General features: G+C 44.7%; 1 protein-coding gene across 4 annotated transcripts in view; it reads right to left on the bottom strand.

Moving 5' to 3' along the window:
- Positions 1–501: 501 nt before the first annotated feature.
- GPR19 (G protein-coupled receptor 19) overlaps positions 502–21,294 on the bottom strand; it is a 33,346-nt gene continuing 12,553 nt past the window's right edge. The window contains exons 2-3 of one of the 4 annotated variants that reach the window (XM_073315498.1): positions 13,312–13,480; positions 502–2,061 (exon numbers count right to left, since the gene is read on the bottom strand). In XM_073315498.1, the coding sequence (XP_073171599.1) occupies positions 792–2,039 (1,248 nt within the window). In that variant the 5' untranslated portion in view covers positions 2,040–2,061; positions 13,312–13,480 and the 3' untranslated portion in view covers positions 502–791. Of the gene's footprint in view, positions 2,062–12,944; positions 12,966–13,311; positions 13,481–21,294 lie in introns of those variants that run through there. The other 3 variants (XM_073315507.1, XM_073315482.1, XM_073315491.1) reach the window with 3 other exon arrangements.

The raw sequence follows: 21,294 nt of genomic DNA, 5'->3' as shown, positions 1-21,294 counted from the left end.
AAAACCTTGATCCAAATGCTAGTTCTCCTGGAACACATGGTGCTTGAGCCCTGATCCATGAGTAACTTTACACATGTGATCAGTTCCATTGAACTCAGTGATACTAGTCTCATGTGCAAAGTCACTCACCCATGTAAGTGTCTGAAGGATGCAGACCTTGGATTGCCTTTCTTTCATAGACCAACATGTAGATGTGTGGTGGGGGGAAATGTCTCATAGAAATATTAAGAAGCCAATGCACCCAAGACAAAAGAGAGATTTTTCTAAGGCATGAAAAGCAACAGGAGCCCTTTAGGTACAAGCAGGGGGATATTCAAAAGCATTTAGCACTGGGCTAATTCTACTCTTGAAGTCAGTGTGAGTTTTACCATTAACTTTCATGGGAGCAAAGTTAAGCTAAGCTGAACACTTCCGAAGATCTCACCCACAAAGAGAAAAAACACACTCCAACAACATCTCATTAGGATAGTAACCAAAAGGTAGTCTATATGGACTTGGGTGGCTTCACATGTTTATACAGAGTGGTCAACATGCAGTAGTAAAAAGCAGTTTTTATTTTATTTACATGTAGATAGTATGAGATTTTTGAAAAGACTGTTCATGGTTCTAGGATAATTGTTCCAAAAAGCAGAATGTAACGAAAATTAAAAAAAAATACTGTATACAAGAAAATCAATGCATTTCATAAAATAAAGCATATTTTGTCTCCCTTTAAATTGTATGCAAAAATATGTAAATATATGTCTTTTCAAAAAAGAGATCTAGTGGTGCATAATAATTATTCAAATCAATTAGACAAATGTATTTGGTGGGTTCGAATTAATAGGCCAAGCAAGCTTTTTTTCCTTTGCTTCTCTGTCAAATGAATCATAGATTGAGTCTTTGGTTACAGTTTTGGTTGGTGCAGGGATTTCTGAGATTCCAACGTAATTTTTTTTGGCTATCCTTGAACTGGTGGTGATGGTGTATGCATTGCTTCGGTAGCATTTCATGGAGGACATGCAAAATGTTTCTTTCATCCCTTTTCTGAAGTTTGCATTATACACTGAGTACAGGGTGGGCTTAGAGGCTGACGAACTAAAGGATATCCAAGTGATAGCCATGAAAACCAAAGAACTCTTTCTGTAGTCTGTCTCCTGTGGATGCCACAGCTGCACCACGTAAAAAGGGAGCCACGATAGCAGAAATACTAAATTTAACATCAGGAACATCTTGATGGTTTTCACTTTTGTCCTTGGGACTATATTCATGGTCCGCCTGACTGTTCTGCCATCAGTTCCTACCCTCCAAATGTATTTGATGACCTTTTGGTAAAAGAGGATGATGCAAATGGATGGAATCAAAAAACTCACCAAAAGATGGATGATGCTGTAGACAGCTCCATCCCAAGAAGAGGGGAGAAAAAAGTTGCAATGGTTGTCCCAACTGGAGCCATAGAAAAAGAAAGCTGGGGACACAAAAGCGGCATCAAAGATCCAAGATGCTGCAATCATTTTCTTGGCTTTTTCTCTGGACACTTTGAAACTCAGAGGATAGACAATTGTGTAGAACCTATCTACGCAGATAGACAGCAGCACGTAGATCTGGACACCGGGAGTGAGATACTGAAAATATCTCACTAGCTTGCACATAACGCTCCCAAGTGTCCACCTGCCAGATGTAAACTGGAGCAGCACAAACGGAGCACTCGTCATGCTAATGAGGAGATCAGCACAAGCCATGGAGACCACAAAGTAGTTGGTGGTAGACTGAGTCCTCCTGCTCCGGTGGATCACTAAGCAAACAAGGGAATTTCCAAAGACAGAGAACAGCCATAATGCTCCAAAAATCATGCTGGCTACTACTATTTCCCCTGGTCTCAGTTCATACTGCAAGACAGTACTGTTCCTCTTGGCTCTGTATTCCGTGGATACGTCTGTCATCTCATGGCTTGCCAGAGACATAGAGGTTTCAGAGTGGCTGTCGTTCTGTAGTGGTAGCAGGACTGTTGGGATAACAAAAGAACCTTTGCTATTATCCATACCATAGGCAAACATCATAGTCACGTTTTCCTCTTGAGCTCTGAATGGAGACAGAAGCAGGAACATTATTGTTAAAAGGGGGAGAGAAATATCTGATTAACAAATAATACATTTTGCTTTGGGATATTATTATGAAAAGTAAACAAATAGCCAACCCAAGTCTGAATATAAGAAACACCTGTTTATAATCTAGTCCACAGTTCCCTGACAACCTGTACACACACACACACACACACACACACATGCTGAAATGCTTGTGTCTATATCTATCATTCCAGGTTGTCAGGGATCTGTGGAATAGATTATAAACAGGAGCTGTTTTTTATATTCAAATGTGGGGTGGAGAATTGTTTATTTTTCATGTCAATATCCCAGATCTTCATGGATCAAAGGTCAAATGCTGCTCCCATCAAAATTGGTCAGAGCTTTGCTATTATCAGCAGGACTGACATTTGGACACAAGTGCACAGAAAGCTGCAGAGATGAGATAGCACAGACGAGACCGTGATTGGTAAGCACAAAAATGCTAACTACTTCCAAATTAGTAACCTGCTCAGAAGCTGCCCATGGACTCACTTCATCTTATTTCACTAACCTGTGTGCTGCCCAGCCCACTTAATCTGAACAAGTTTTTTTAAAATCAAGTAGCAGCAAGGGGTGGCTGAATCCTTTCTCTCCCCTGGCATGTTTCAGGCAGTCAAGGACTTGCTGGCTCTGGGGAAGAGAGGCATACAGACAGATGTGAAATTGAAGACCCAGGCCCTTTGTGATGGACAGGGAAGGAAGATGGGCTGAAGAAGCCTCCTTGCACTCTCCCGGGATGAGGAGAAGAAGCTCTTGCATCCTGCAAAGAATCAAGGGAGACGATTCCCATAGCTCCTGCTCCCCTTCCACTTGTGGGAGAAGAAGAGAAGATCCTTTCCCCACTATCTGGGAGAGTGATCAGCAAAGTAGTGTGAGTGAAGAGTGGTGGTGGGTGACTGAGAGGAGGGAGTGGTGGAGAGAGGGCATGTGTGGTGGAGTGATTGAGAGGGGTGAGTGAGAGAGTGAGGTATTTGTGTGTTGTGATGTGGTACGTATTGGGATTAGATACCTAAATCCCAGGTTTGGCTCTACTGCTATCCACAAAATTCCCATGTAACCTGATAGGCACCTAAACTCACTCAGCACCTGTGTTTTAAGAGAAAATCTCCAGAAGCGCCTAAGTTTCTACTTCCAGGCATACCCTGCACACTCTAGGTGTCCGGATGCCTCTCTCCCACCTAAGCCCCAGAGTGATCCACAAAACGGGGGAAGATCGGTGTTCACCTGCCTTTCTCATACTCAGAGGCTGCCCACCAGATCTGGTCCCATTCAAAAATCTGGTCACCAGAGGAGAAGATGCTCCTGCTGCCCACCCTGTAACCCAATGGTTATCGCACTCATCTGGGGCTGTGGATAACCCAGGTTCAATTCTCCTCTCTGCCTGAGGGGGAGAAACAATTTGAACAGGAGTCTCCCACCTCTCAGGAGGATGCACTAACCACTGAATTATGAGACAGTTTGATGTGGGGATTCCCTCAGTCTCTCCTGCTGATGCTGTTCCACTGTGGATAAATACCTAAAAAGTTATTGGAGCAGGGGGCCTGTACCCTGGGTCTCCCACCTCCCCTGTGGGTTTCCTTATACATCAGGCCACAGAGTCATTGTCGTCCTGTTGCTCTCTCTCGCTCTCTCTCTCTGGCCTAGTCATTCTTTGATTATTTATCCACAGTGGAACAGCTTCAGCAGGAAAGACTGAGGGAGCCCCACATCAGACTGTCTCATTGCTCCATGGTTGCACTTGCTTGGGAGGTAGCAGGTTCTTTTCTCCTGCTCTGGTAGAGGGAGGAGTTGAACCCGGGTCTGGCAGGGAAGCATTCTGATCACTAGACTAAAACGTAAAAGGTTGGCACCTGCACTACCTCTTCTGGTTGTTTTGTGTAGAGTGTGGCAGGTGCCTGACTCTTTCTCACAAAGACTGACTTAGGCTTGGCTGCCTGACTCCAGGAGAGGTGTTCCTGGCTGTGGGTCACTGCAGAGATAAGTGCCTGAAGTTAAGTGCCCAACATTGTGAGAGAAGTGGAGCTGAGGACATCCCCCTCTCATCAGTATCTCCTGTTGGCTGGCTTAGGCAGCTCCTAACACAGGGGTGGGCAAACTTTTTGGCCCGAGGGCCACATCAGGGTGAAAAACTGTATGGAGGCCTGGGTAGGGAAGGCTTAGCCTCCCCGAACTGCCTGGCCCCTGCCCCCTATCCGCCCCCTCCCACTTCCCACCCTCTGACTGCCCCCCTCAAAACCCCCGACCCATCCAACCCCTCCTGCTCCATGTCCCCTGACTGGCCCCCTGACCCCTATCCACACTCCCAACCCCTTTCCACATCCCCACCCCCTGACAGGCCCCCCAGGATTTCCACGCCTATCTAACCCCCTGTTCCCCATCTCCTGACTGCCCCCCCGCGCAGAACCTCTACCCCATCCAACTGCCCCCTGCTCCCTGTCGCTTAACTGCCCCCTCCCCCGGGATCCCCTGCCCCTTATCCAACCCCCCCGCCCACTGCCCCCTTACCATGCCGCTCAGAGCAGCAGGAGCTTGCAGCCTCGCCACCTGGCCAGAGCCAGCCGCGCTCCCCACGCAGCAGTGTAACTGGGGGGGACAGCAGGGGAGGGCCTGTGGGCTAGCCTCCCCGGCCAGGAGCTCAAGGGCTGGGCAGGATGGTCCCATAGGCCGGATGTGGCCTGCGGGCCTTAGTTTACCCACCTCTGTCCTAGCATGTTGGCTTTTGTGGATCGCATTTGGAGGTGCCTGTCTCTCCCCTAGTCATTGTATAGGGGAGCCTAGGTGCCTGTCTCAGGCTTTGTTGATCACAGTGTTGATCCTGTGGCTTTCTTGGTTCCTAAAAGTTAGGCCTCGTGATACTGAGCATCACAATGCCTATGTCCCTTTGTGGAGCTGAGCGTGGGCAACTAAGAGGAGCGAGTGGTGAAAGTAGGGTTGTGTGTGTGGTGGGTGACTGGTTGCAGTGGTAACTGGGTGAATGAGTTGTGGTGGTGGGGGCTGGATTAGTGGGGTGAGTAAAAGGCCGTGTGGAAGGTTATTGAGAGTATCAGTGGGGTTATTGAATGATAGCGTGACCGAGACACAGTGTGAGACCTAGTGCGATTGTGCACCATTTCCTTCAGCAATAGGAGAACCATACACTGGAATAAAGCACCCTGGAGAATGCTGCCAGCCTCACCTGCTTCACCCATCCTCAGTTATCGGCTTCTTCCCCAGTCACCTCACCTGAGGATTAACCGCTAAGATAAATGTGAATTAAAATATTTGTACCACCTACAGAACTTTATAAATAGGGATGGGGAAGAATACAGTAGAAGAAAGTCTGTTCATGAAAGACAGGGAGTTGGTGAAAAGCTGGGAGGTGAGGGGGACCCAGCTGTTAGCTTTTGTCTCATGCTCTGATTATCCAGACTTTGTCTCTGCCTATTGCTTTTTTTATTAGATAGGAAATATAGTCAACTTCTGAGGATTGTGTGCTCTGGAGGGATCTTTGTGCAGGGGTCAGCACCACCATGTTGCGCGATGGACACTTGACAAAATTACTGGACTTAGTGATAGACATTGGCGGAGGGCATGAGTGGGCTCTGGGCTGAGGCAGGGGGTTGAGGTGTGGGTGGGGGTTCTGGCTCTGGGCTGCGGGTGGGGGTTCTGGGATGGGGCCAGAAATGAGGGGTTCAGGGTGCGGGAGGGGGCGCCGGGCTGGAGCAGGGGTTTGGGGATGTGTGAGGGCTCCAGCTGGGGGTGCAGGCTCTGGGGTGGGGCTGGGGATGAGGGGTTTGGGGTGCAGGAGGGTGCCCAGGCTGGGATCAAGGGGATTGAAGGATGGGAGGGGGATTGGAGCTGGGACTGGGGGAGGGGATTGGGGCCCAGGAGGGGATCAGGGTGCACACTCCGGGCGGTGCTTACCTCAAGCAGTTTCCAGAAGCAGTGGCATGTCCCCCCTCCAGCACCTACACGGAGGCATGGCCAGGTGGCTCTGTGCACTGCCCTGTCTGCAGGTGCCGCCCCGCAGCTCCCATTGGCCATGGGTCCCAGCCAATGGGCTGGGAGCCGCGGAGTCAGCACTCAGGGACCGGGGACAGAGGCAGCATGCAGAGCCGCCTGGCCGCGCCTCTGCCACCACCAGCAGGGACAGGGAGCCACTTGCGGGGAGTCGCCTGAGGTGAGCGCCCCCACGGACCTCAAAATTTTTACCACGGACATGTTGCCAACCCCTGTCTTTGTGCAATGGCTGACATCTTGGTCAGGACCATAGATCTGCCGAGTTGAAAGCATAAGTCTTTATAGGAGTCAGGCTCTCAAGCTGGGGTCTGTAACAGCAGGGTACATGTGCAGTGGCATATGGATGTAGGTGAAATTCTGAAGATGTGCACTGACATTCTTGGAATATGAATTCCGAGTATTAAAACAAGCACCTGACAGTCTTGGAGCACTGTCCAGCCCAGCAGTTTATGCTCAGTTGTGTCCTCAGACTCTGCCTGAGAGAGAATGAGTGAGAGAATATACTTGTGTCTACTTTAGATGCACTGTAAAAATAAATCCTGTAGGTTTATGACCGGGTTATAAACTGCTGCAGTGAACTGTTGAATGTAGCCATCAATTCACTACTTAAAAGCTGAGACTTCTTGGGTAGCCCACAGCTATTTCATAGAGAAGCTCTTGTCTGGCGCTGGGAATACGTGGAAATGCTTTGGCTGGCTTTGAGATGTGTGAAATTATTTTCTGTGTGTTTTGGAGGCCACACTATAAATTGACATACTGTTTTCCAGTGGTCAAAATTGATTGTTTTGGAACAATCTGCAACATGAGACAGATGCATGGCTCAGTTTAGCAATGTCAAAGACTCATTATCTTTTTCTACACTCACATGGCTCCATCTGTTTCCCTACTGGAGCTCTACAGAGAACCTCATTTTCTCTAACTTCATAGCAATCCTCCCCATGCAGCTGTGTCATAGCCTTTATGCCTCTAATGAGGGCTGGATGGAATTCCCTAGCAAACCCATCAGCCAAAAAAGAAAGTGTAAGATTGGAAAGTGCATAGAGTATTGATCATGTGAGGGGTTGAGTGTCCTAGAATTGCATTGACTTTGTAGGATTTGTTTAGTCTCTAAGGTGCCACTAGTACTCCTTTTCTTTTTTGTAGGATTTGTGAGCACTTGGTATCTTGCAAGATGGGACTCTAGCAATGCAGAACATTCTCACTATGGCATTTCATGCCACGGAAATGCAGCCATCTCTGGGTCCAACGACACAGTTATTCTTTCCCAGCTACAGTACACAGTTTTAGGAAGGGAATGAAGCATTACTTCTCCAATTGAAACTACAGGGGAAATTTAGCTAGACAGAATGTAATTGCCCAATTTGAGATTTGGACAGGAAACTGGTGCCAACCCACCTAATCTTGGAAAAAAGTGCTGTGAAATCTTTCATGATTAGGCCTGAGTTTCACATCAAAAGTTTCAAAAGTTGCTTCGGTGACTATTTGGTGAAGAAATCTGTCAGCTATCACATCCAGGTAAATCTGGGCCCTACTGTTATTGGTAGTGCTTGTCCTCCAGTCTATATCTGGGAAGTTAAAGTCTCCCTCAATCACACAATTTCCAATATAGTTATTTCATTAAAAACATTAAAGAGGCCTCTATGCATATCCAAATTGGATCCTGGGGGTCTGTAGTATACCCCAAGCACTAGCCCAAGGGTGTAGCTTTCTTCCCCAAAGTGATTTTGGCCTAAACAGACTCTGTCTTATCCGTTCCATCACTTCTAATTTCATTACACTCTACCTCATCATTGATATACAGTGCTACTCCATCACCTCTCCCTTTATTTCTGTCTTATCTGAACTGCATATATCCTGTAGTCCAGTCATGACGACTACTCCACCATGTTTCTGTTATCCTATAATATCCGGTTTCACTTCCTGCACCAGTAGCTCTAGTTCCTCCATTTTGTTACTCAGGCTCCTTGCAAGGTGTACAAAAATGTTAATTGTTGCTGCTTGGCTTCACCCAGATTTCTTGCCCGGTTAGATACAGTCATTTTACTGCCAGTATTGCCAGTACTGACTGTTAGTGCCAATACCAATGAAGCTATCTTTCCTCTTAATGGCCATTCTCCTACCCACTGTTGTTCCTTTCTCCATTGCTGTGTCCTTTCTTACTTGATTTTCTTCATTCTCAATGTTAAAATCAGGTGTGGCGATTACATGAGCATCTCCCAACCGTCTCCCCCAAGTTCCTAGTTTAAAGCTCTTTTAGTCAGTTGTGCCAACCTCTATCCCAGAAGTCTATTTCCCTCCCAACTCAAGTGGATTCCATCCCATGAAAACAGTTCTCTGTCCATGAATGCCTCCCAGTGGTCAAACATCCCAAAGTCCTCCTTATAGCACCACTGCCTAAGCCATCTTTGATCATCATAATCTTGTCTCACCTTCATCCTCCTCCTCTAGGGACAGGTAGAATCCCATTAAAGATCACTTGAGCATCCATTTTTTTAAGCGTCTTCCCCAGCCTGGCATAGTCTCCCTTGATACATTCCAGTGAGAATCTAGCTGTATCATTTGTTCCCATGTGAGGGAGAATCAGTGGTGTCTTTCCTGCTCCCGTTAGATTTTTCTTCAACCTCAGCACAACATCCCGTATCTTAGTTCTCGCCAGACAGCACACCCTTCTGTTCTCCAGAACAGCTCTGGTGACAGGCCTGTCTGTCCTTCTTAATAGGGAGTCCCCAGCCATGTAGACTGGCCTCTTCCTGGTGCTGGTGCGATTCTCTGGCCTTCCTTGTGTTCTTTCTGGCTGCAAGTCCTCTTGTCTTTTATTCTCCCTTGAAATCTTCTGTGAGTCATTCTGTATCCTCCTGAGGCTCTGAACTCAGGGTATCTCCATTGGCTCTTCCCATCTTCTTATAGGACTAGCCACTCTTCTCTTCTTCCTTGCCCTCCCACCTTCAGTTACAGCTTGCTGTGCCCTTTCTTCTTTCTCCAACTTGGCAAACCTGTTCCCGAGCTCTATTTCTCCTTTGCTAGTTGGTCTTTTCCTCTGCCTGGTTCTTGTAGTCACATGCTTCCCCTGGCTACTTTCCTCGCCCAGCAATCTCCCCTCTGAGTTCTTCAGTCCAGCTTGCATCCGCGAGTCTCAGCTTTTCCCTTCAGCCTCCTCTTGCCTTCCCTCCATCATCTGCTCGAATCCCAGTAGAAACTCAATCATAGTTTCCACCTGCATCTCCAAACCTCAGATCTTCTCTTACATCAGTTCCATCATGTGGCACTTCATACCACCAAAGCTTTTTTCAGGTACACGCTCCAGGATAATGTACATCCTGCAGCTTCCATATCCAGTCATCTTCATTGTGTCTTCCATTGCGTGGGTCACTAACACTGTTGCCTCTTTGTCTGTCATAATCTTCCCGCCTAAGCTCCTGTCAAGCAAAAAACCAATCCAAAACCAAAACCCCCAACAAACACCAAAACAAAACTGGAACACCACACACTCCCCCTGTACTCTTCCAAACACCAATTTACAGCTATTTACTTACTCTTATGCTGCTGGCTAACTGTTTGGATGCCTTTATAGGACGCCTCATCAGGGAAGCCCCACCCCCTAATCAGGGATGTCCCATTCCCTAAACAGGGCTCTGCCTCTCTCACAGCACACTGTCCCCTACCAGTCTCTACAAATTGAACAGGAAAAACAAACAAACATGACGTTCCCCTCTGCTGCTATCTGAACTGGCGATCTGCTAGGTCACCCCAATCCTTGACTCTGAGAGCCAGCCTTACCCTGCTCTGCTGTGAGAACCCCCACTCCTCGGCTGTTCACGCACAGCCTCTGGCATGTAAGCTGCTCCTTGGATTGTACAACCGAATGATATTAGTCAATATCTCTGGTCCCAGACACAACCCTAGGAACCTCCAGCTTGCAGTGTCCAGTTGTGCCTGCTGGATGCTGCAAGCTTATATGCGTTTGTCAATTTAACAAAGAAATTGGTATGTACCAGGCTTGTTATCTCAAGGAGAGTCTCTGACATTCTTCAAACCAAACGCCCTGCTTCAGGTAGAATAAACAAACAGATTTATTAACTATAAAGATAGATTTTAAGTGATTATAAGTCAAAACATAACAAGTCAGATTTGTTTAAATGAAATAAAAGCAAAACGCATTCTAAACTAATCATAACACTTTCAGTGCCCTTACAAGCTTAGATGCTTCTCACCACAGGCTGGCTGGTTGCTCTTCAGCCAGGCTCTCCCCTTTGATCAGCACTTCAGTCACTTGGTGTGGTGTCTGTAGATGTAGGCGGAAGAGAGAGGAAGAGCATGGCAAATGTCCCTCCCTTTTATCATGTCCTTTCTTCCCTCTTGGCTTTGCCCTCCCCCCTTCAGAGTCAGGTGAGCATTACCTCATCACAGTTCCAAACTGACAAAAGGAATTGGAGTGACTCCCTCAAGAGTCTAAGAGATCCTTTTGTTGTTGCCGAGGCCAATGTCCTTTGTTCCTGTGAGGCTGGGCTGGGTTTGTCCCATACCTGCCCTGATGAGGTATGAACTGCCTCTCTGCTCTTGAAGAGTTTTTGCCTGGGCTTGCTTTAAGCCATGAAGATACATTTTCAGCCTTGTAACTATATATATATATATATATATAATATGAAATTATAACTTATAACCTTACTGTAACAATTACTATAACATCACTATAACAACCATGCTCAGTGCATCATGAGTCTTCCGAAGACACCCAACATGACAAACTTTGCATTGGATACCACAGAATCATTTATAAAGATGAACATGGGGTTGTCGGGTGTTCCCCTGAGGTACAGAGCGTCAAAACAACCCCCCCCCAAAAAAACCCCAGAAAAACACAAATACCCTGTAGTGGGGTGGCTGCCCCACTCCTGGAGAACAGGGGTTAAAAGCAGCCAAGCTAGGCTGATTAGGGAAGCAGCCACAGCTGGGGCCACACCCAATCAGGGCCCAGCTGGCCCTGATAAGAGGGCTGGGGGCAAGGAGCTGAAGGAGTCCCCCTCTAGCTTTGGAGAGAGATGGACCTAGCTGCCTGAAGGAGCAAAGATTACTGTGGACAGAGCAGTGCTGGAGAAGAGGCAGGTTGAGCTGGGGAGCTCAGGCCTGGCGACCTCCCAGGCTGCGGCCTGACAGGAAGGCCTAGAGAGGTAGTGGGCTGCAGGGAAAGGCAGCAGGTCCAAACCCCCCTTGCCAATGAGTGGCCATTTCACTGCAGTCTTCCCTAATGAACAGGGGCTAGATAATGACGGCAGTAGCCACCTAGGCAAGGTGGGTTTAGAGGATTGGGGCTTCCCCTTGGAGGGGAGACCCAGAGCATGGGCGTACTGCTGGGGCAGAACCCCGAGGTAAAGGGCACCAGGATCCAGGAGGGACACAGGGCTAGCGGCAGGTGAGACACTGGCCTGCGAGGGTGCGCCGAGTGCTGAATGAGCTAATTCCCAGGACGACCAGCAGGAGGTGCCATGCTGGTGAGTCATCACTTCATTACAAACTCACACACTTCCCCCAAAGGAGCAGGGGCTAGCCTCCTCCCTTCCCCTCCAACAGAACTCCTACTCAAACTCCCCTGTTTATAGCTTTGTTTTCTGGACATGCATTTGTGGCTATTGCTTTACTATTGGAAAAGCAAAAATGGCTCTAATGGAAATGATGATGATAATAATAATATATTTATCTAACACCGAAGGATCCCAAATCATGTAAAAAGCTATCTATACACCAGTGAAAGGCAGCCACTTCTGGGGTGGATGGCAAGCAGCTGGAATAAAGCACACACTAATAGCGAGAGGGGGAAATGTTGAACATCCAGGCAAGCCTCTACTCTTCTGAATAGTCCAATGGGATCTTTAAAGTCCATGCAGGACAGATAAGATCTGTGGCCAATGGGAGCTGCTGGGTGCTCAGCACTTTTGAAATTCATGTCACTTAACTTGGCACCTAAATATGGTTTAGTTTCCTGACTCTAGCAATCTGTTTGTGGAGATCTTGAAGCTAGAGGCCAAGATCTTATCTGAAAGTCCCTTATGCAGTAAATAACACGGTACCCAATGTTATCAGCAGGATGATGGGCTAATTCAATGTTCTATTTATACCTTGTTTGGTGCTTAGGCACTAAGGTGATAGGAACCTTAAAAAACAACAACCCTAAGATAGAAACATAATTAATCTTGTCAGAGTGTGAACCTGCCCTTCAAGGGAGTCTAGATATTCCAAAATTGATGCTTCAACTACTGAGCCATCCACTCTAGCTATAATCTCAGAATGCTCTATTATTATCATCTCTCTGAATCAAAGACACACACCCGCCCCCAGGAAGTAGCATCTATGTAGAATGGCAGCTTACAGATATTGTGAATGTGGAATCATCACTGAACTGGTGTTTCTCGTTCAGTCCTGCAGGTATTGATTCTTGACCCTATGCTATTTAATATTTTTATTAATGGCATAGATGAAAACATAAAATTATCACTGATAAAGTTTGCAGATGATATAAAAAATGGGAGAGTGGTAAATAATGAAGAAAAGAAGTCACTGATATAGCGTGGTCTGGGTTGTTTGGCAAACTGGGAGCAATCAAACAATATGCATTTTATACATCGCTAAATGTAAATTTATATGTGTAGGAACAAAGAATATAGGCCATACTTCCATGACTGGGGACTCTATCCTATAATCTATGACTCTGAAAAAGATTTGGGTGTCGTGGTGGATAATCAGCTGAATATGAGCTCCCAGTGTGACACTGTGGCCAAAAGAGTTAATGCGATCTCTGGATGTATAAGCAGGGGAATCTTGAGTCGAAGTAGTAGTAGTATTTACCTCTGTATTTGGCACTGGTGTGATCACTGCTGGAATAATCAGTCCAGTTCTGGTGCCCACAATTCAAGGAGGATGTTGATAAATTGAAGAAGATTCGGAGAAGATCCATGAGAATGATTAAAGGATTAGAAAACATGTCTTCTAATGACAGACGCAAGGAGCTCAATCTATTTTGCTTAACAAAGAGAAGGTTAAGGGGAGACTTGATTGCAGTCTATATGTACCTACATGGGGAAAAAATACTAAATAATGGGCTCTTCAATCTAGCAAAGATCCGATGGCTGGAAGTTGAAGCTAGACAAACTGAGATTGGAAATAAGGTATACATTTTTAACAGTGAAAGTAATTAACTATTAGAACAACTTACCAAGTGTCTTGGGGGATTCTCCATCACTTGCAATTTTAAAATCAAGATTGGATGTTTTTCTAAAAAAATATGCTCTAGGAATTATTTTGGGGACGTTCTGTGGCTTGTGTTATACAGGAAGTAGACAAGATGATCACAGTGGTCCCTTTTGGTTTTGGAAAAGATCAATCTATGAGAGAGACAAGGTGGGTGAGGTAATATCTTTTATGGGACTGACTTCTGTTAGTGAAAAGACAAGCTTCTGAGCTATACAGAACTTGTTTTAAGGTCTGGGAAGGGTACTCCTAGTATCACAATTAAATACAAGATGGAACAGATTGTTTAGCATAAGTAGTTAACACATATTGTAAGAAACCATTCAAGGTGAAGTGGCCAGTTAACACCTTTGCAGACATAGGTCAAAAAGTGGGGTTAGTGGGTTATAGATTGTTGTAATAAGCCTGTGACATTATCTGATTAAAATATGACCATGCAAATCATTGCTGTTACCACCGTATAAAATTCATTGCAATTATATAACAAAGTGTGCCAAGAAAATGTCAATAGAAAGGGTTAAGTGGCTCGCAGACTAAATGACCCAGAAACAACCTTTAGAGACATGTTAGAAAAGTAAGTGAATGGTAATTAGGGCCAGTCCATGTTAGATGGGCTAGAACTTTGAAATGAAAACCTGCATTGTTAGAGAATTAGAGGTGATACTAATTGTATGTGTGTACTTATATCTTGTTAGGTGTTAAACTGTCTGTCACTATTGATTCAGAGATCAAAAGGGAATATTAACATTTAGATGAAACTTGGGTGAAATAATGTCATTGCCTATATGTTTCTTTAAAGTTTGTGATAAACTGCCTAATGGATAAATTGCCTTATCGATGTAGCTAATTACTGGTGATGCTTGGGAAATAGGTCTACTTCAAAGTCTCCATAATTGCCTATTGTTCGCCTGAGGACTCTGAGCTGGCAGGAGAAGACCTGGAACTATATAAAGATGTCTTGGGTCCTGATCCTTTTTATCTCAGATCTGCTTGATGCTTCATGCCGGGGAAGCTCAAGTCGTAAGACTGAGATCTCCAGTCCTATCAAGTTCACCCTGAATATGAACATTGGAGTATAACCTATGGAGTAATTCTGAAAGAACTCTTTGCAGCTATGAAGCTCACCATCTCTACCATGAATCTGATCTCAGAACTGTATCCATGTCTGTATGTATACTGATCTTTTAACCAATACACTCTCTCTTTTCTTTTTATTTAAAATTTAAAATTTTAGTTTAGTTAATAAGAATTGGCTGTAAGTGTGTATTTGGGTAAGATGTGAAATATTCCTTAAACTGGGAGGTAATGTGTCCGATCCTTTGGGATTGGTAGAACTTTCTTATATGATGAGTAAGATTTTCAGTAATCCTCATCATATTTGACTTGGGTGTCTGGGTGGAGGCCTGAGACTGGGTTGCTTTAAGGAAATGGTGTTGTTGGCTTCTGGGTAACCAGTAAGGTAATATAGAAGCTGGTTTGTGCTGGCTTGGTAAATCTAAGTATTGGACTATCTACCAGCTTTGGGGATTGTTTGCCCCATTCTTTTCAGTTGACCCTAATTGAGTAACCTCAGTGCAGCTCCCTGGGACCCTGGTCACAAAGCCATAAACCCAGTGTCTTTATTAAGTCCATGATTTTTGGTGTTTAGCAGAGTTATGCATTTAAGACCCCAGGCTGGTCTATTGAAAGTGTTGTGCAGGTTTCCTTTGAGGACAAGGACTTCAGAGGTCAGATATAGAGTGACTGTTGTGTGAAAAGTGTTTGCCCACAGATAATATAGTGTGTTATCATTTTCCTCCATGAGTTCATTCACAAGCATAGTGATTATCAGGTTGGGGCATTTAGTGCACTGGATGAGGTACACCACACATGATGATAGGCATGTGTTGGACCCATGAATCTTGAAAAGTGAGTGGTGAGGGGTATCGATCATTGTAGCAGTGGACATCTGTCTGCAGGGTTTACATCTGTTGTTTCGCCAGGGTCTGGTGCTTCTTTGAGTTTGTGGGTCCTGGTCTGTGGGGAGCTTGCTTCTGATGATGAGCTTGGTGTTGTTTGAAGGTCAGAAATGGGGGGATTCAGGAAAGATTTCTTTCAGGATGTGGTCTCCATCAAGTTTGAGTTGTAATTGTTTACTGATACCTCATAGGGGTTCCATTGTGGGGTGGTCAGTGGCAACTAGGGATATGCGGTTGGAGGGTTTTTTCCCTTCTGTATTGAAGTAGGTTCTCTCAGGGCATTTGGGTGGCCTGTTCCATGGTGTGGTGTCCTTGTTTGGTGAAAGTTGTTTTAAGTTTGTTTAGGTGTGAACCCTGGACTTTCCTTGGAGCATATTCTGTGGTCTGTGAGTGCCTGGCTGTAGATAAGAGATTTCTTGGTGTGTTTGGGGTGATTACAAATCCAGTAACTACCTGAGGCACACCAAGAAATCTGTTATCACTCCACTAGCAGGATGTCTAGCACGGTTACAGTGCAATTATGCATTTACTGTCATGATTAGAATCATGGTTTTCTGAGTTCTGTTGTCGTTTGAGGCAGCTAAAAATGTATGTATTGATTCACGAAGGAAACCTATTTTAATTCATGCTATAAATTGTCCTTTTGTGACTCATGCAAAGGCATGACTCATTTTTCTTTCCTTTTTCAGATTAAAATGCTAATCAAATCAATTAAGAGACTAATCAGTATATGATAGTTGCATGAAATCTGAGCACTGAGTGAGGTTTTGTTAAGACATTGATGTTTGTATTCAAAGTATTATCTTACCTTCCCCAAAGTATTATCAGGAGTGTACAATAGCAAGTATATTCTGCAAAGAATTGTCTTCCCATTACAAAGAATGCACTGGATGCTCATTTATCAGAGTAACAATAATTGTATGTAATACTGTATAGCCAACTAATCAGTACAAGTTACTGGGCATACAAATGTCACTTGATACATTTGCATTTCTATTTAGCTTTTTGTGGATGGCAAAAAAATTACCCAGGGAAGCCAGACTGTCCTGTGTGGCACAGGAATTCCAAATATCCTTGCTTTTTGTAATCACACTAATACCATGCTGGTTTCTGTCCCTGCTGCTAGCATGGTACTGATGAACACGCATAGTGACCAGCTCTGCTACTAAGGCTGGCCTGCACCTGACATCTCCTCAGATACGCAAGAAAGCTCTGAAGAGCTCCAATTTTGAGGTGAGGTGCTGTCTGTCGCCCTGTGACGAGGTGTATCTACCCCACACCAGCCCCGAAAGGGTTAACTGTGCCTGGCAAGCCGAGGAAACCCTGTCCCTCCGACTTTGCTGTGCATGCTCAGCCTGGAGGCAGAGTATAAAAGGAAGCAGCCCAACTCAGTCTGGGCAGGTTGCTGAAGGAGGAGGATGCAGACTGCAGGCTCTCTGCAGGGAGTTGCTACAGGCCCTGGCTACAGAGCCATGGCACACACCGCTCCAGATGGACTCTGCAGTGCCTGATGAGCCCAGAGAAGGGACCGCGCCATCAGGAGCTACACCACTTGAGGGCCCCAGAAACCCGTGGGAACCGTGGAACCTCATCAAGGGAGAAAGGGTAGGAAGCAGCCCAGGGAACATAGACATTTCTCCAGTGAGTGAACCAGGGAACTAGTCAGTGTGTTTCAGGAGGATCCCCACTGACTCAGTGTTGAGCACCCCCACTGCTGCCAGGGCCCTGGGCTGGGACTCAGAGGAGCAGGGAAGGCCCGAGTCCCCCCACCCTGGGCGCCACACACCCCTAAGTAGTGCCCCATTCCCCAAAGGTCACTCGGCCACACAATCCCACCGAGGTGGGTTACGTTATTGATTCTGGCCATTAGGCCCGGATGCCCTTATTGACTCTGGCCACTAGGCCGTACTGCCATGTTTTATAGTCAGGGTCATGAACACAGGACTTAACTGGCTGCTATACAGTTTTCTTTCCCTTCTCACCATACGTGACCCAGCACATGGGATGGAGTGTACCTACCCCGCAGCACTCCCCCTATGTCTTACAGTGGAAGTGGAAAATGACCAACCCCCCCACTTCACTTACAAATTGAAAGAACAAATCAAATAAAATAGGGATCAAACCTGCAGCCTCTGTGCCATTGTTTCCAACCCTGACGCATCCAGGCTGGCTGAGATATGCACCATATTTAGCTAAAGATGCAGTGAAGGTTGTCTGATGCCAGCAGCAGGTCTGCTCTGACTACTGTGCACGCACGATGTACCATGCTAGCGGTGGTAAAAGTTCCTAGTATGATCTCAGAGGCACATAGCCATTTTCTTTTATAGCGGATTTAGTGGTGGTGAAAGGAACTGGATCAACAGCTGTGGACACAGAAATAACATCTCTGTCCCCAGTACAGATACAGCAAAGGCAGCAACACAGGAAGCTTCCACATACTGCCCCGGCTGATATGCCTCAACTTTGTGCCAGAAGGAATCTCTCTCAATATGAGCCCTTGTGTCTTAAGTCCTTCACAGACTGCTCACAAAAGCAGCTGGGTTGGTACTGAATGCAGAGATGGTTTGTGATGGGAATACCTTTCCACCAGGAACTGGATTGTAACCATCAGCACTTTTCACACAGGAAAATGCTCAGCCAGCGACTGGTAACAACTTCCATGTACTCATGAGATACAAATGGGTGCATTTTACACCTGCATATGAGGCATCAGCCTAGACCAGGGGTAGTCAACAGGTGGACCACGGGCCAAATGCAGACCGCCAGACACTTTTGAACAGACCCTGAAATCTTTTTATTTACTTATTTATTATTATCATCATTATTGTTGTTTTTTTAAAATTATTTTCTCTGGAGTCTAGACCTTGACTATACCTTGACCAAGAAATTTGGACCTTGACAAAAAATAATTGATTACCCCTGGCCTAGACTGCAGGGGAAATCATTGGTGTTAGGTTAGTCAAACAGAGACGGGGGAAAATGGAAGCTAGCAGCAATAAATTTATTTGATCTATCCTCTAGCCATCTAATCTTCAGCACTGGGTAAAGATGTGCTGCAGTATTCTTCACTCAACCCCACCTAGGGACTAAACATTATACTGCAGTTTACACTGTCCATCACATTTCTCCCCTTTTTAATTTTTCTTTTCTGCATTTTTACAATTTTAAAACTAAAACTTTTTCTTCAAAATTAACTTTTAATCCTAACATGCCTCCATCTGTTACTCATCCTTAAATGGCACTGTTGTTTTTTAACTATACAGCCACTTGGTGACTAGACAGTCTTTTATTGGCAATGGCTTTCTCTGGCAGGTTTGGAATAGGTGAATCTACTCCTTATTCTTCATCTGCAATTTGCAGAGTTTGCTCAGTGATTATACGATCTTTGAAACAAACTGTTGAACTCCCCAGTTTGTCTCAATAGTGTATGATCTGGGTGATGCATATATATATATATATATTTTTTACTTCACAACAGCTGGAGTGTTCCATCCTTTTCCTCCATCCAGTTTGACACAAACAGGGCCACCAGGTTCCAGATGTCTTTTACAAAAGTATTCCTAAGCTCTTTTTGCCCTTTGATGTTAGTTGATTATTCTTCTGATGTCTGCCTCTTTGGGGCTAGAATCTTTTACAGGGTTGGAAATGGGTCCTGAGTAGCCTTCCCATCAGGAGTTGGGCTGAGCTATAAATGGTAGCAATTAATGGTGTTGATCTATTGCGCATAAGAACTAGGAATGGATCTTCCTGCTTCAGTATTTTCTTGGCTGTCTGTACAGCTCTCTCAGCCTCTCCACTTGCTTGCAGGTAATACAGGAAGCTAGTGATGTGTTCAAAATAATATTTTGTTTAGAATTACTTAAATTCAGCTGCGGTGAATTATGCATTGTCCATTACTAGTTGTCCTGGAATACCAAAATGTGCTACTGTGCTCTTAATTGCTCAATAATATTGAGACATATTGCATCTTTCAAATATATTATTTAAATACTGTATATATAGAAAAATAATCCACTGCAACTAGGTAATGTCCTCTGAATTCACAAAAGTCTGCTGTTAGCCTCTTCCAGGATCTGTCTGGTAGAAGTGTTGTCATTAGAGGCTCTTTGCATTGTGCTGGTCTGTTAGTTCTGCAATATTCACAGGAGGATACTTTATTTTGTCATGTTCTTACTGATTCCAGGCCATCACACTGACTGATTGGCCTGTTCATGCTATTTATTTGGTCCTTGATATCCTTCATGGATGAGGTCTAGAATTTCTCCTCTCAAAGCACTGGGGATGACAGTGCAATCATCTTGAACTCATTTAATTGTCCTCATACAGCAAAGTAGTCTAGCAAAGTTATGAATTTAAGCTCCCAAACTCATCTTTTAAAAGTGTTGTGCAGGTTTCCTTTGAGGATGAGGACTGAGAGGTCAGATATAGAGTGATTACTTTGTAAAAAGTGTTCACTCACAGGTGATGTGGTGTTTTGTCATTTATCATTTTCCTGTGTGAGTTCATTCGAGAGTGTAGTGATTGTCAGGTTTCACCCACATAGCTGTTATAGGGGCATTTAGTGCACTGGATGAGGTACACCACATGTGATAGGCATGTATAGGACCCCTAGATTTTGAAAGGTGTGTTTTGGGGTATTGATCATTGTAGCAGCGGAGATATGTCTGCAGGGTTTGCATCTGTTCTGGCAGGGGGCCTGGTGGCGCTTTGAGTTGATGTGTCCTGGTCTGTGGGGTAGCCTGGGAGCTTAAATTCATAACTTTGCTAGACACTAAAAATCCTGGTCTTAATATGATTTATGACTTATTACAACACTATGTAACCCACAACCCCCCTTTTAGTCCTATGATTTCAGCGGTGTTAACAGGCTGCTTCATCTTGAATTGTCCCTTAGAATATGTGCTAACTACTTATGCTAATCTAGTTGTTCAACGTTGTATTTAGTTGTGATACCCTAAGTAGCCAAAACATGAAGGGGCATATGAATGTTTAGCATATCTGGCACATAAATACCTTGCAATGCTGGATACCAAAGTGCCATGCGAATGTCTGTTCTCACTTTCAGGTGACGTTGTAAACAAGAAGCAGGCAGCATTATCTCCCGTAAATGTAAACAAACTTGTTTCTCTTAGCGCTTGGCTGAACAAGAAGTAGGACTGCATGGATCTGTAGGCTCTAAAGTTTTATATTGTTTTGCTTTTGAGTGCAGTTATGTAACAAAGAAATATCTACATTTGTAAGTTACGCTTTCATGATGAAGAGATTGCACTACGGTTCTTGTATGAGGTGAACTGAAAAATACTATTTCTTTTGTTTATCATTTTTACAGTGCAAATATCTGTAACAAAAATAATATAAAGTGAGCACTGTACACTTTGTATTCTGTGTTGTAATTGAAATTAATATATTTTAAAATGTAAAAAATTCCAAATGTTTAGAAAATGTCAATTGGTTTTCTATTGTTTAACAGTGCGATTGAAACGACATTTAATCGTGATTAATTTTCAAAATCACGATTAATTTTTTTGAGTTAATCGCATGAATTAACTGCAATTAGTCAACAGCCCTAATGTAAACCTTTCCATCTTCCTCTAGCCTATTGGCGTTTGAGTGTGATGCTGGGCTCTGTGACAGTGTGTCTGCTATTATCAGATTTGTACCAGGAATATATTCAATGACTGAGTTAAATTGCATTAGCTTAATCAACAGACATTGGCATCTCAGAATCTTTTCTGTTGATAAGAGTTACAAGAGGTTTATGGTCAGCTATCAGTGTAAAGGACCTCAACCCACAGAGATATCTGTGGAAGTTCTCACATGCCCATATCCTTGCCAGGCACTCCTTTTCATTCTGCAGAGATTGTTTTTTCCGTAAGTGTATGAGAGCAGAGAGCAACTGGCTTCCACTCAGATCCATGTAGTTGCAACAACATACCACCAAGGCCATAGCTACTGGCTTCAGCACTGACCATTGTGAGTTTTACATCATA

This window comes from Lepidochelys kempii, chromosome 1, assembly GCF_965140265.1.
Source record: "Lepidochelys kempii isolate rLepKem1 chromosome 1, rLepKem1.hap2, whole genome shotgun sequence".
Taxonomy (NCBI): domain Eukaryota; kingdom Metazoa; phylum Chordata; order Testudines; family Cheloniidae; genus Lepidochelys; species Lepidochelys kempii.
This window is presented reverse-complemented; position numbering and strand designations above follow the sequence as displayed.